The sequence below is a fragment of the Pristiophorus japonicus genome, chromosome 1 (assembly GCF_044704955.1).
Source record: "Pristiophorus japonicus isolate sPriJap1 chromosome 1, sPriJap1.hap1, whole genome shotgun sequence".
NCBI lineage: Eukaryota > Metazoa > Chordata > Chondrichthyes > Pristiophoridae > Pristiophorus > Pristiophorus japonicus.
Window position 1 is genome coordinate 191,928,983 of NC_091977.1, and position 15,061 is coordinate 191,944,043.

General features: G+C 52.2%; 2 protein-coding genes across 3 annotated transcripts in view; one reads left to right on the forward strand and one right to left on the reverse strand.

The window, feature by feature from the left end:
* The window catches only part of LOC139267389 (protein mab-21-like 3), a 100,853-nt gene extending 98,880 nt beyond the window's left edge, over nt 1-1,973 (forward strand). Inside the window, exon 5 of the mRNA XM_070885669.1 lies at nt 1,946-1,973. The gene's annotated coding sequence lies outside the window, so the exon portion shown is untranslated. The remainder of the gene's footprint in view (nt 1-1,945) is intronic.
* Nucleotides 1-14,238, reverse strand: part of fam151b (family with sequence similarity 151 member B) — a 38,953-nt gene extending 24,715 nt beyond the window's left edge. Inside the window, exon 1 of one of the 2 annotated variants that reach the window (XM_070885691.1) lies at nt 14,188-14,238. In XM_070885691.1, coding sequence (XP_070741792.1) covers nt 14,188-14,209 — 22 coding nt within the window. In that variant the 5' untranslated portion in view covers nt 14,210-14,238. Of the gene's footprint in view, nt 1-11,521; nt 11,612-14,187 lie in introns of those variants that run through there. The other variant, XM_070885683.1, reaches the window with a different exon arrangement.
* Between the last annotated feature and the right edge of the window lie 823 nt (nt 14,239-15,061).

Below are 15,061 nucleotides of genomic sequence, written 5' to 3' on the forward strand. Positions count from 1 at the left end.
AAGTATCCCGGAATGCTTTCCAGAATCTTAAACAGTCCCTCACTTCAGCACCCGCCTTGGGATTACCAGATTACACTAAGCTATTCAACTTAATTGTGCATCACAAGTCGGGTTTTGCACAATCTGTTTTTGACTCAGTTACATGGGGACAGGCAGCGACCGGTAGCATATTTCAGTACCCAACTAGACCCAGTGGCACGCGGACTACCAGGATGTCTTCCTTCATTGGCAGCAGCTTATTATGCTATGCAACAGGCTCAGACAATAACTCTAAATCATCAGACCATTTTGTATATCCCACACTCTGTTGAGATTTTACTTACTAAGTGTGCCACCCAACACCTAACCTCCGCAAGAGCCACTAAATAAGAGGTCGAACTGTTATCAAATCCGAACCTTATCAAAAGATACACTACCTTAAATCCAGCCACTCTACTCCCCACGAAAGACAACGGCGAACCCCATTCATGTGAAATGGTAACCGAATTAGTGACTAAACCACGTATCAATCTAACAGATGTACCAATGTGTAACCCTGATTTAGTGTACTATGTTGACGGATCAGCCCTACGAAATGATAGGGGCCAACCTAGAGCGGCTTATGCAATTGTAACCCAGTTTAATGTTGTCGAAACAGCCTCTCTTCCAGACTCCTTTTCAGCCCAACAAGCCGAATTGTTTGCGTTAACTCGAGCCTGTATTCTGGCTGTAGCACAAACAGTTAATATCTACACTGACTCCAGGTATACTTTTGGGGTATCATATGACTATGGACAAATTTGGAAGATTTGCGGGTACCTGACTTCTCAGGAATCACTATCAAAAATGCAGAACAAGTGGAAAATCTTCTGCGAGCCATTCAATGCCCCTTGAAACTTGCCATTATCAAATGCCAAGCACATACAGGCCAGTCGAATGAGGTGGCACTTGGGAATGCCAGAGCTGATAATGCAGCTAAGTCAGCAGCTCTGTCAAAAGGGGGGATGCAGGTGTCATTGTTCCCACTAAGGAACAATAATTGCTCAGACCAGCCACCTACTATTAATGACGTGCTGACCTTTCAGACACAGGCCAGTACGGAGGAGGTGGTGACTTGGACGAAGGATCAATGTTATAAAAATCCAGAAGGAATATGGGTTCACCATGACGGCCGCGTGGTGGCGCCCAGATCCTTACTTCCATGGATTGCCCGATGTGTTCATACATTCACACATGCAGGCAAAGGGGGATTGGCAGATTATATTTTGGCAACTTGGTATGCACCAGGTATTTCGGCAATTGCAAAACAAATCTGTGAAAATTGTGTTACCTGTCAGACAATGAATCTGGGTAAGACGGAAAAAGTAGAATCTGCCTCCCACCCAAATCCAGTCGGGCCTTTTGTACATTTACAAATGGATTTTATTGAATTACCTATGTGTATGGGATTCAAGTATGTATTAGTTATTGTAGATGTGTTCTCTAGATGGATTGAAGCCTTTCCATGTAAAAAGGCCGATGCCACTACTGTTGCTAAATGTTTGTTAAAAGAAATCGTACCGCGCTTCGGAATTCCTGCTAAGCTTTCTAGTGATAACAGGCCACATTTCACAGGAACTGTTTTATGAGAAATGTGTAAAGCTTTGCAGATTAATCAATGTTTTCATTGCAGTTATCATCCACAATCAGCTGGACTTGTTGAAAGATATAATGGAATGCTTAAAAATAAGCTGGCAAAACTATGCAATGACACTGGACTGAAATGGACAGAACTGTTGCCCTTAGCTTTGATGGTAATGCGATCTGCAACCAACAGAACAACAGGCCTGTCACCGCATGAGATAGTTATGGGACGTCCCCAACGACTACCTTTTACAGCACCATTTACTGCAAAACAGATGGACATCCACAAAATGGAGGAAAATATGTTGAATTATTGTATTGCACTAACCAAATGTATTTCCAGCTTGCATTCACAGGTAAAGGAAGCCCAAGTCAAGCCAGCGGAAGGGAACTGTCATAACCTGGAGCCAGGGGAATTCGTTTACATCAAGATTTTTAAAAGAAAAAGCAGTCTACAGCCAAGATTCGAAGGACCATACCAGGTCTTGCTGGCGACCAATACTGCAATCAAGGTAAAGGAAAGACCAACATGGATCCACGCATCCCATTGCAAACGGGCACCCGACCAGGAGGAAGGGACAAAGGAATCAGAGGAACAGAAAAAGGAAGACTGAATAAGGACCTGTATGGACTATGGGGACTGATGGTGCTGGGCTTGACAGGGTTTTACTTCGCATTATTGATTACACCAGGGGTACAGACCCACCACCGAAGGGAATTGCACGTAAACGTATTTATGGCACTGAGTCATAAGTATGCTTAAGAAAGAAACTTGTCGAGTGTTGGATATGTTCCCATGTACCTGTCCACTCCGAAGGGGGTATTCCCCTGAGATCTGTCCCCTTTAACGAATCAGAAATGGTAGAATGGTTGACAGTGCAAAATAGGACAAACCTAACTAAGGGGCCAGAAACGAAGGAGCAAACAGAATGGATGTCGGCAGGGTATAAACTTACAGCCTTCCAGGGATGGTACCAGCCCAATTATGATAATAACCATCAGCCTCCCTTCCTAAGCATTACTCCCAGAATAGGAAATCCTGAAGGTATAATATGCCTAGTGAGTAATGAGACTAAAGGACCAGAAATGGGACGCAGCAAGTGTTCCCAAATGATTAAATGGCAAGCCACAACTAATCCCACTGAGAGAAAGATAGCAACCGTTGGCTGGACAACGGTCCATAACAAAGCCCCAGGTAAAGGGTGGGAAGGTGAGACCACTCGAGTAGGGATAGTGCGAAAGGACCAGGAGCTGACGCCCTATAATTGCACCTACTTTATTTGTGGCCATAAAGCCTACCCATGGTTACCAGCCAACTGGACAGGGTCCTGTTACATAGGATATGTGGTACCCCTTATCAGATCAGTAAAGACTCTAAGGCAGGCCTATGGAAGTCACAGATTTAAACGGGATTTGACGTGGCTAAACGGAATATTCAAGGTAATGGTGCCACCCTATGGAATAGCATCGACCGAATGGCAGTTACGGGAACTGGCTAACTTAGTCGAATCAGTAGCCAACGCAACTTCCCAAACCTTTGAAGGGATAAATGATGAAATGGTAGCTATTCGAACAGTGGCTCTCCAAAATCGTATGGCCTTAGATTATCTCCTAGCCAAGGAGGGAGGGACATGCGCATTAATAGGTGAAGAATGCTGTACGTATATCCCAGATAAATCAGAAGATATCGGCAGTCTAGCTGAAAACATCAGGAAAAAGGAATAAGAGTATAAACAGACAGTTGGCCAAGACGGTATCACCTTGTGGGGTTGGGCATCAGGATGGTTGGGAGCCCTGGGGAAATCTGTGGTACAGGGTTTGATCATATTCCTGCTGATAGCCTTCGCCCTGTATCTATTATTTGTCGTCATTAAGTGTTGCTGTGCCAGGGTGGGAGAAACTATGTTACCTACCGAGACCACGGCTAGAGTTATGGTAGCAACAACTGCTGAAGGCTCTTGTGTGGAAATGGAAATAGAGAGACTGTACAAGATCAGAATGGATTGAGTTGTCCTTGTGAAGGACAAAATGGGGGAATGTGGAAATGTATTTTTATCTAAGCTGATACCATACGGTATTTGTGTGCCCCTTGCAATATATATCAAAATGGAGTCCTGGTCTTTCCAGAACTTTCTGCATTTTAGCAGTCAGCTTGCATAAACAGCTAAACCTGGTTTGAGATGGCTGATGGCCATCAAACAGCTAGGAGACAAGTCATGCTGAGACAAGTACCCCCCCATGGTGCTCTCCTATTGTCTACCTGACAAGAGTTCCTGTCACCCCATCTTTCCTATGTACTCAAACCACCAGCCACTATCTCTTGTAGAGACCTCATCCATTTGATGTAAATGATAAACTGACCAGGAAATTGAACAATCCTGACACAATACAAGACAGGTGATAGCCCATTACCTCATTCTCATGGAGCAATGGCCGGCTGGCCAACTGATAACCCAGACAAAAGGAAATATCTGTAAACCATGTCAGGACCAGGATATAGTAATTAACTCTTTATCTGTATTCACTGACTGTGAGACAGAGCAATACACAGGGAGAGGCCATAACTTGGGTTTTACTGTATAAATATCTTGTGAAACTACCATTTCGGAGGTGTTCACTTAGCCCTTGACTGAGTGTGACCTACCCCTTGCTAGCAAGCGAATTAATGAAACTTCTGCCGGAGCTGTAAGTGTCGATGTCATTCTTTTCGTAGGTCGAGATTTCGACAACTCCCCATACAGTGCAACAAGCAACCTGGGACTGCTTCACTCCCCAGACAGTGCAACAGGCAACCTGGGACTGCTGCACCCCACACACAGTGCAACAGGCAACCTGGGATTGGTGCACTCCCCACACATTGCAACAGGCAACCTGGGACTGGTGCACCCCCCACACAGTGCAACAGGCAACCTGGGGCTGCCGCACCCCGCGCACACTGCAACAGGCAACCTGGGACTGCTACATCCACCACACACTGCAACAGGCAACCTGGGACTGCTACATCCACCACACACTGCAACAGGCAACCTGGGACTGCTGCACTCCCCAAACAGTGCAACAGGCAACCTGGGACTGCTGCACCCCCACACAGTGCAACAGGCAACCTGGGATTGCTGCACTCCCCACACAGTGTAACAGGCAACCTGGGACTGCTGCACTCTCCACACAGTGTAACAGGCAACCTGGGACTGGTGCACCCCCCACACAGTGCAACAGGCAACCTGGGGCTGCCGCACCCTGCGCACACTGCAACAGGCAACCTGGGACTGCTGCACTCCCCATATAGTGCAACAAGCAACCTGGGACTGCTTCACTCCCCACACACTGCAACAGGCAACGTGGGACTGCTGCACTCCCCATATAGTGCAACAAGCAACCTGGGACTGCTTCACTCCCCACACACTGCAACAGGCAACCTGGGACTGCTGCACTCCCCACACACTGCAACAGGCAACCTGGGACTGCTGCACTACCGACACTGTGCAACAGGCAATCTGGGACAGCTGCAACCCCAACACAGTGCAACAGGCAACTTGGGACTGCTGCACTCCCCACACACTGCAACAGGCAACCTGGGACTGCTGCACTCCCCACACGGTGCAACAGGCAACCTGGGACTGCTGCACTCCAGACACAGTGCAACAGGCAACCTGGGACTGCTGCACCCGCCCAACACAGTGCAACAGGCAACCTGGGACTGCTGCACTCCCCACACAGTGCAACAGGCAACCTGGGACTGGTGCACACCGCACACAGTGCAACAGGCAACCTGGGATTGGTGCACACTCCAGACAGTGCAACAGGCAACCTGGGACTGCTGCACTCCCCAAACAGTGCAAGAGGCAACCTTGGACTGCTGCACCCCCACACAGTGCAACAGGCAAGCTGGGATTGCTGCACTCCCCACACAGTGCAACAGGCAACCTGGGACTGCTGAACTCCCCACACAGTGCAACAGGCAACCTGGGACTGCTGCACTCCCCACACAATGCAACAGGCAACCTGGGACTGGTGCACGCCCACACAGTGCAACAGGCAACCTGGGACTGCTGCACTCCCCACACAGTGCAACAGGCAACCTGGGACTGCTGCACCCCCCACACAGTGCAACAGGCAACCTGGGACTGGTGCACCCCCACACACTGCAACAGGCAACCTGGGACTGCTGCACTCCCCACACAGTGCAACGGGCAACCTGGGACTGCTGCACTCCCCACACAGTGGCAACAGGTAATCTGGGACTGCTGCACTCCCCACACAGCGCAACAGGCAACCTGGGACTGCTGCACCCCCACACAGTGCAACAGGCAACCTGGGACTGCTGCACTCCCCACACAGTGCAACAGGAAACCTGGGACTGCTGTACTCCCCAAACACTGCAACAGGCAACCTGGGACTGCTGCACTCCCCACACACCGCAACAGGCAACCTGGTAGTGCTGCATTCCCCACACCCTGCAACAGGCAACCCGGGACTGCTGCACTCCCCACACAGTGCAACAGGCAACCTGGGACTGGTGCACGCCCACACAGTGCAACAGGCAACCTGGGACTGCTGCACTCCCCACACAGTGCAACAGGCAACCTGGGACTGCTGCACCCCCCACACAGTGCAACAGGCAACCTGGGACTGGTGCACCCCCACACACTGCAACAGGCAACCTGGGACGGCTGCACTCCCCACACAGTGCAACAGGCAAACTGGGACTGCTGCACTCCCCACACAGTGCAACAGGTAATCTGGGACTGCGGCACTCCCCACACAGTGCAACAGGCAACCTGATCTGCTGCACTCCCACACCGTGCAACAGGCAATCTGGGACTGGTGCACCCCCCACACTATGCAACGGGCAACCTGGGACTGCTGCAGTCCCCACACAGTGCAACAGGTAATCTGGGACTGCTGCACTCCCCACACAGCGCAACAGGCAACCTGGGACTGCTGCACCCCCCACACAGTGCAACAGGCAACCTGGGACTGCTGCACTCCCCACACAGTGCAACAGGAAACCTGGGACTGGTGCACCCCCACACAGTGCAACAGGCAACCTGGAACTGCTGTACACCCCTTACACTGCAACAGGCAACCTGGGACTGCTGCATTCCCCACACACCGCAACAGGCAACCTGGTAGTGCTGCATTCCGCACACCCTGCAACAGGCAACCTAGGACTGCTGCACTCCCCACACAGTGCAACAAGTAATCTGGGACTGATGCACTCCCCACACAGTGCAACAGGCAACCTGATCTGCTGCACTCCCACACAGTGCAACAGGCAACCTGGGACTGGTGCACACCCGACACAGTGCAACAGGTAACCTGGGACTGCTGCATCCCCGATACAGTGCAACAGGCAACCTGCGACTGCTGCACCCCACACACACTACAACAGGCAACCTGGGACTGCTGCACCCCCCACACAGTGCAACAGGCAACCTGGGACTGCTGCACCCCCCACACAGTACAACAGGCAACCTGGGACTGCTGCACCCCGCACACACTGCAACAGGCAACCTGGGACTGCTTCACTCCCCATACACTGCAACAGGCAACCTGGGACTGCTGCACTCCCCACACAGTGCAACAGGCAACCTGGGACTGTTGCACCCCTACACACTGCAGCAGGCAACCTGGGACTGCTGCACTCCCCATACAGTGCAACAAGCAACCTGGGACTGCTTCACTCCCCACATGGTGCAACAGGCAACCTGGGACTGCTGCTCTCCCCACACGGTGCAACAGGCAACCTGGGACTGGAGCACCCCCACACAGTGCAACAGGCAACCTGGGACTGCTGCAATCCCCACACAGTGCAACAGGCAACCTGGGACTGCTGCACTCCCACACAGTGCAACAGGCTACCTGGGACTGGTGCACACCCACACATTGCCACAGGCAACTTGGGACAGCTGCACTCACTACACAGTGCAACAGGCAACCTGGGACTGGTGCACCCCCACTCAGTGCAACAGGAAACCTGGGACTGCTGCAATCCCCACACAGTGCAACAGGCAACCTTGGACTGCTGCACTCCCCACACAGTGCAACAGGCAACCTGATCTGCTGCACTCCCACACAGTGCAACAGGCAACCTGGGACTGGTGCACACTCCAGACAGTGCAACAGGCAACCTGGGACTGCTGCACCCCCCACACAGTGCAACAGGCAACCTGGAACTGCTGCACTCCCCAAACACTGCAACAGGCAACCTGAGACTGCTGCACTCCCCACACACTGCAACAGGCAACCTGGGAGTGCTGCAGTCCCCATACAGTGCAACAAGGTAACCTGGGACTGCTTCATTCCCCACACAGTGCAACATGCAACCTGGGACTGCTGCACTCCCCACACCGTGCAACAGGCAACCTGGGACTGCTGCACCCCCCACACAGTGCAACAGGCAACCTGGGACTGCTGCACTCCCCACACACTGCAACAGGCAACCTGGGACTGCTGCACTCCCCACACACTGCAACAGACAACCTGGGACTGCTGCACTCCCCACACGGTGCAACAGGCAACCTGGGACTGCTGCACCCACCCCACACAGTGTAACAGGCAACCTGGGACTACTGCACTCCCCACACAATGCAACAGGTAATCTGGCACTGATGCACTACCCACACACTGCAACAGGCAACCTGGGACTGCTTCACTCCCCATACACTGCAACAGGCAACCTGGGACTGCTGCACTCCCCACACAGTGCAACAGGCAACCTGGGACTGTTGCACCCCTACACACTGCAGCAGGCAACCTGGGACTGCTGCACTCCCCATACAGTGCAACAAGCAACCTGGGACTGCTTCACTCCCCACATGGTGCAACAGGCAACCTGGGACTGCTGCTCTCCCCACACGGTGCAACAGGCAACCTGGGACTGGAGCACCCCCACACAGTGCAACAGGCAACCTGGGACTGCTGCAATCCCCACACAGTGCAACAGGCAACCTGGGACTGCTGCACTCCCACACAGTGCAACAGGCTACCTGGGACTGGTGCACACCCACACATTGCCACAGGCAACTTGGGACAGCTGCACTCACTACACAGTGCAACAGGCAACCTGGGACTGGTGCACCCCCACTCAGTGCAACAGGAAACCTGGGACTGCTGCAATCCCCACACAGTGCAACAGGCAACCTTGGACTGCTGCACTCCCCACACAGTGCAACAGGCAACCTGATCTGCTGCACTCCCACACAGTGCAACAGGCAACCTGGGACTGGTGCACACTCCAGACAGTGCAACAGGCAACCTGGGACTGCTGCACCCCCCACACAGTGCAACAGGCAACCTGGAACTGCTGCACTCCCCAAACACTGCAACAGGCAACCTGAGACTGCTGCACTCCCCACACACTGCAACAGGCAACCTGGGAGTGCTGCAGTCCCCACACCCTGCAACAGGCAACCTGGGACTGCTGCATTCCCCACACGGTGCAACAGGCAACCTGGTACTGCTGCACTCCCCACATGGTGCAACAGGCAACCTGGGACTGCTGCACCCGCCCCACACAGTGCAACAGGCAACCTGGGACTGCTGCACTCCCCACACAGTGCAACAGGTAATCTGGGACTGATGCACTCCCCACACAGTGCAACAGGCAACCTGGGACTGCTGCACTCCCCACACAGTGCAACAGGTAATCTGGGACTGCTGCACTCCCCACACAGTGCAACAGGTAATCTGGGACTGATGCACTCCCCACACAGTGCAACAGGCAACCTGGGACTGCTGCACTCCCCACACAGTGCAACAGGTAATCTGGGACTGCTGCACTCCCCACACAGTGCAACAGGCAACCTGGGACTGCTGCACCCCCCACACAGTGCAACAGGCAACCTGGAACTGCTGCACTCCCCAAACACTGCAACAGGCAACCTGAGACTGCTGCACTCCCCACACACTGCAACAGGCAACCTGGGAGTGCTGCAGTCCCCACACCCTGCAACAGGCAACCTGGGACTGCTGCATTCCCCACACGGTGCAACAGGCAACCTGGTACTGCTGCACTCCCCACATGGTGCAACAGGCAACCTGGGACTGCTGCACCCGCCCCACACAGTGCAACAGGCAACCTGGGACTGCTGCACTCCCCACACAGTGCAACAGGTAATCTGGGACTGATGCACTCCCCACACAGTGCAACAGGCAACCTGGGACTGCTGCACTCCCCACACAGTGCAACAGGTAATCTGGGACTGCTGCACTCCCCACACAGTGCAACAGGCAACCTGGGACTGCTTCACTCCCCATACAGTGCAACAAGGTAACCTGGGACTGCTTCATTCCCCACACAGTGCAACATGCAACCTGGGACTGCTGCACTCCCCACACCGTGCAACAGGCAACCTGGGACTGCTGCACCCCCCACACAGTGCAACAGGCAACCTGGGACTGCTGCACTCCCCACACACTGCAACAGGCAACCTGGGACTGCTGCACTCCCCACACACTGCAACAGACAACCTGGGACTGCTGCACTCCCCACACGGTGCAACAGGCAACCTGGGACTGCTGCACCCACCCCACACAGTGTAACAGGCAACCTGGGACTACTGCACTCCCCACACAATGCAACAGGTAATCTGGCACTGATGCACTACCCACACAGTGCAACAGGCAACCGGATCTGCTGCACTCCCCACAGATTGCAACAGGCAACTTGGGACTGCTGCACACCCCATGATCTGGTTCAGCCTCAGACAGTTGCCAGCGAGAGAGATGGCGTCGGTGGAAGGGAATGGAGTTTTTGTCGGGGACTGAAAACAATGGGTTTGGTCTTCCCAATATTTAATTGGAGGAAATTTCTGCTCATCCAGTATTGGATTTTGAACAAGCAGTGTGACAAATCAGAGACAATGGAGAGGTCGAGAGAAATGGTGGTGAGGTAGAGCTGGGTATCAACAGCATACATGTGGAAACTGATGATGTCACTGAGGGGCAGCATGTTGATGCAAATAGGAGGGAGTGAAGGATAGATTCTTGGGCGACACCAGAGGTAATGATGCGGAAGTGGGAAGAAAAGCCATTACAGATGATTCTCTAGCTACGACAGGATAGATAATAATGGACCAGGCGAGTGCAGTGGCATTGTAAGAGGATGATGTGGCCAACCATGACAAAGGCTGCAGACTGGTGGAGAAGGAAGAGGAGGGATTTGATAAGGACTCTTTCAGTACTGTAACAGGGCAGAAACCTGATTAGAGGGATTCAAATATGGAGTTCTGGGAGAGATGGATACACAGATTTGGATGGGGACAACCTGTTCAAGGCATTCGGAGAGGAAATCACTGGGGTTCATTTCTAGAGAGATAGAATTGAAAAGCATGGCATTTATTTTAAACGGTAAACAATCTTACTTAGACCACACTTGGAGTACACAGTTCTGGTCTCCATATTATAAAGATATCGAGGCACTGGAGAAGGTGCAAAAATATTTACAACGATGATACCAGAACTGAGAGGTTATATCTATAGGAAAGATTGAACAGACTGGGGCTCTTATCACCAGAAAATAGAAGGCTAAGAATTTTAGAGGTATTTCAGATTAAGAAAGTGTTTGATAGGGTAGACGTGGAGAAGATGTTTCCACCTGTGAGACTACAGCTGGGGGCAGGACGGGAGGAAGCCCCAGTGGAGCATTATCACCGCGATAGACAAGATGGGTCTAAAAGCCAGTTTCTGCAAATTACAGTCTGTGTAAATAGCCGATGGGAATGAGGAATTAAAAGCTTTGGTGAAAGAACATTTCTGTGTCAAGAGTATAAATCCCCGTGCGTGAGAGGCCCGCGCACGGCGCCGCGGGCGGGGAGCTGCTCTGGGAAACACGACATGCAGCGCGGCCCAACGCGCCTGGTAATGATCAGACGGAGATGGGAGAGAGAGGACGCTGGTTCCCCTGGTGACGGGTTACCTGGCAGGCGGTCTCCCATCATGGACCGGGACCAGGCCCGGGGCTGCGCGCGCACCCGCTCCTGCCGTCACTCGCCCGCGGGCGGAGCCATCCCAGCCTGCCACTGCTGCACTCCCCACACAAAGCAACAGGCAACCTGGGACTGCTGTGCTCCCCACACAGTGCAACAAGCAACCTGGGACTGCTGCACTCCCCACATGGTGCAACAGGCAACCTGGGACTGCTGCACTCCCCACACAGTGCAACAAGCAACCTGGGACTGCTGCACTCCCCACATGGTGCAACAGGCAACCTGGGACTGCTGTACTCCCCACACGGTGCAACAGGCAACCTGGGACTGCTGCACTCCAACACAGTGCAACAGGCAAACGGACTGGTGCACACTCCAGACAGTGCAACAGGCAACCTGGGACTGCTGCATCCCGCACACAGTACAACAGGCAACCTGGGACTGCTGCCCCTCCCCCACAGTGCAACAGGCAACTTGGGACTGCTGCACCCCCCACACAGTGCAACAGGCAACCTGTGACTGCTGCACTCCCCACACAGTGCAACAGGCAACCTGGGACTGCTGCACCCCCCACACAGTGCAACAGGCAACCTGGGACTGCTGCACTCCCCACACAGTGCAACAGGCAACCTGAGACTGCTGCACCCCCCACATACTGCAACAGGCAACCTGGGACTGCTGCAACCCCCACACACTGCAACAGGTAATATGGGACTGCTGCACTCCCCACACAATGCAACAGGCAACCTGGGACTGCTGCACTCCCCACACGGTGCAACAGGCAACCTGGGACTGCTGCACTCCCCAAACTAAGCAACAGGCAACCTGGGACTGCTGCACTCCCCACACTGTGCAACAGGCAACCTGGGACTGCTGCACCCGCCCCACACAGTGCAACAGGCAACCTGGGACTGCTGCACTCGCCACACAGTGCAACAGGTAATCTGGCACTGATGCACTACCCACACAGTGCAACAGGCAACCTGATCTGCTGCACTCCCCACAGATTGCAACAGGCAACCTGGGACTGGTGCACACCCCACACAGTGCAAAAGGCAAACTGGGACTGCTGCATCCCCCATACAGTGTAACAGGCAACCTGGGACTGCTGCACCCCCCACACAGTGCAACAGGCAACCTGGGACTGCTGCACTCCCCACACATTGCAACAGGCAACCTGGGACTGCTGCACTCCCCACACAGTGCAACAGGCAACCTGGGACTGCTGCACTCCCCATGATCTGGTTCAGCCTCAGACAGTTGCCAGCAAGAGAGATGGAGTCGGTGGAAGGGAACGGAGTTTTTGTCGGGGACTGAAAACATTGGGTTTGGTCTTCCCAATATTTAATTGGAGGAAATTTCTGCTCATCCAGTATTGGATTTTGGACAAGCAGTGTGACAAATCAGAGACAATGGAGGGGTCGAGAGAAATGGTGGTGAGGTAGAGCTGGGTATCAACAGCATACATGTGGAAACTGATGATGTCACTGAGGGGCAGCATGTAGATGCAAATAGGAGGGGGTGAAGGATAGATTCTTGGGCGACACCGGAAGTAATGATGTGGAAGTGGGAAGAAAAGCCATTGCAGATAATTCTCTAGCTACGACAGGATAGATAATAATGGACCAGGCGAGTGCAGTGACATTGTAAGAGGATGATGTGGCCAACCATGACAAAGGCTGCAGACTGGTGGAGAAGGAAGAGGAGGGATTTGATAAGGACTCTTTCAGTACTGTAACAGGGCAGAAACCTGATTGGAGGGATTCAAATATGGAGTTCTGGGAGAGATGGACACACAGATTTGGAAGGGGACAACCTGTTCAAGGCATTTGGAGAGGAAAACACTGGGGTTCATTTCTAGAGAGATAGAATTGAAAAGCATGGCATTTATCTTAAACTGTAAACAATCTTACTTAGACCACACTTGGAGTACACAGTTCTGGTCTCCATATTATAAAGATATCGAGGCACTGGAGAAGGTGCAAAAATATTTACAACGATGATACCAGAACTGAGAGGTTATATCTATAGGAAAGATTGAACAGACTGGGGCTCTTATCACTAGAAAACAGAAGGCTAAGAAGTTTAGAGGTATTTAAGATTATGAAAGGGTTTGATAGGGTAGACGTGGAGAAGATGTTTCCACCTGTGAGACTATAGCTGGGGGCCATAAATATAAGATAGTCACTAATAAATCTAATAGGGAATTCAGGAGCAACCTCTTTGCAATAGAGTGGTAAGAATGTGGAATTTACAGAAGTGAGTAGTTGACTCGACATGTGCATTTAAGGGGAAGTTCGATAAACACACGAGGGAGGGAGGAATGGGAGGATATATTGATGGAGTTAGATGAGAAAGGACGGGAGGAAGCCCCAGTGGAGCATTATCACCGCGATAGACAAGATGGGTCTAATTGCCAGTTTCTGCAAATTACAGTCTGTGTAATTAGCCGATGGGAATGAGGAATTAAAAGCTTTGATGAAAGAACATTTCTGGTGTCAAGAGCAGAAATCCCCGTGCGTGAGAGGCCCGTGCACGGCGCCGCAGGCGGGGAGCTGCTCTGGGAAACACGGCGTGCAGCGCAGCCCAACACGCCTGGTAATGATCAGAGGGAGATGGGAGAGAGAGGACGCTGGTTCCCCTGGTGACTGGTTACCTGGCAGGCGGTCTCCCATCATGGACCGGGCCCGGGGCTGTGCGCGCACCCGCTCCTGCCGCACTGTCAGTCACTCGACCGGGGGCAGGGGCCATCACAGTCTGCCACTGCTACACTCCCCACACAGTGCAACAGGCAACCTGGGCCCGCTGTTCTCTCCTAGCCCTTTACCATCCCATTCTTTCAACCATCTTTCATTAAATGTTGATATTGCTGCTGCTTCAGTCACTGACTGCAATTGTGCATTCAGTTGCAGGGCCTTACAAACCCCTGTTTAAAAGTGATTCTCCTTCTCCCTGTCCTAAATCTCTTACATTTATTCTTACATCTGTTTTCTCCTAAGACCCCTCAATCATGGAAACAGTCAATTTACGTCTATGTCTCATCCTTTCATTAATGTTAAACAGCTCTACTAAATCACCTTATGAGCTCTGCTGTTCCAATAAAAATAATGCCAATTTTTCAAGGCTTTCTCCTATAGTGTAGTATCCTAGTGAACTTGTGTTGTTACCGTCTCTGTTGCCTGAAACCGAGTGTTACCATTTGCTCTCCAGGATGACCCTGCAGTGGTGTGCCATTTTGGCCAAGGAGAGGGAAGCCGAATAGCACTTTATGTGGTCTCGCCAGATTTGGTGACAGATGGCAAAAGTAGTTGTGTGTCAGATATGCTCAAGTCACAACTCAGCTCATCTTGCGTTACTGAGTCGGAAGTGGATTGCTTTTTCTGACAACTGGCATAGTAAAAGTTGTAAAAGTTTATCAACTTGGGAAAGCACTTCCTCAAAAATATCAGAGATTGATCAATCAGGAAGTCCCACTTTTGTAATCATGTTGACTACAATTTACAAGGTTATTTTCATAAGATAATCTTCAA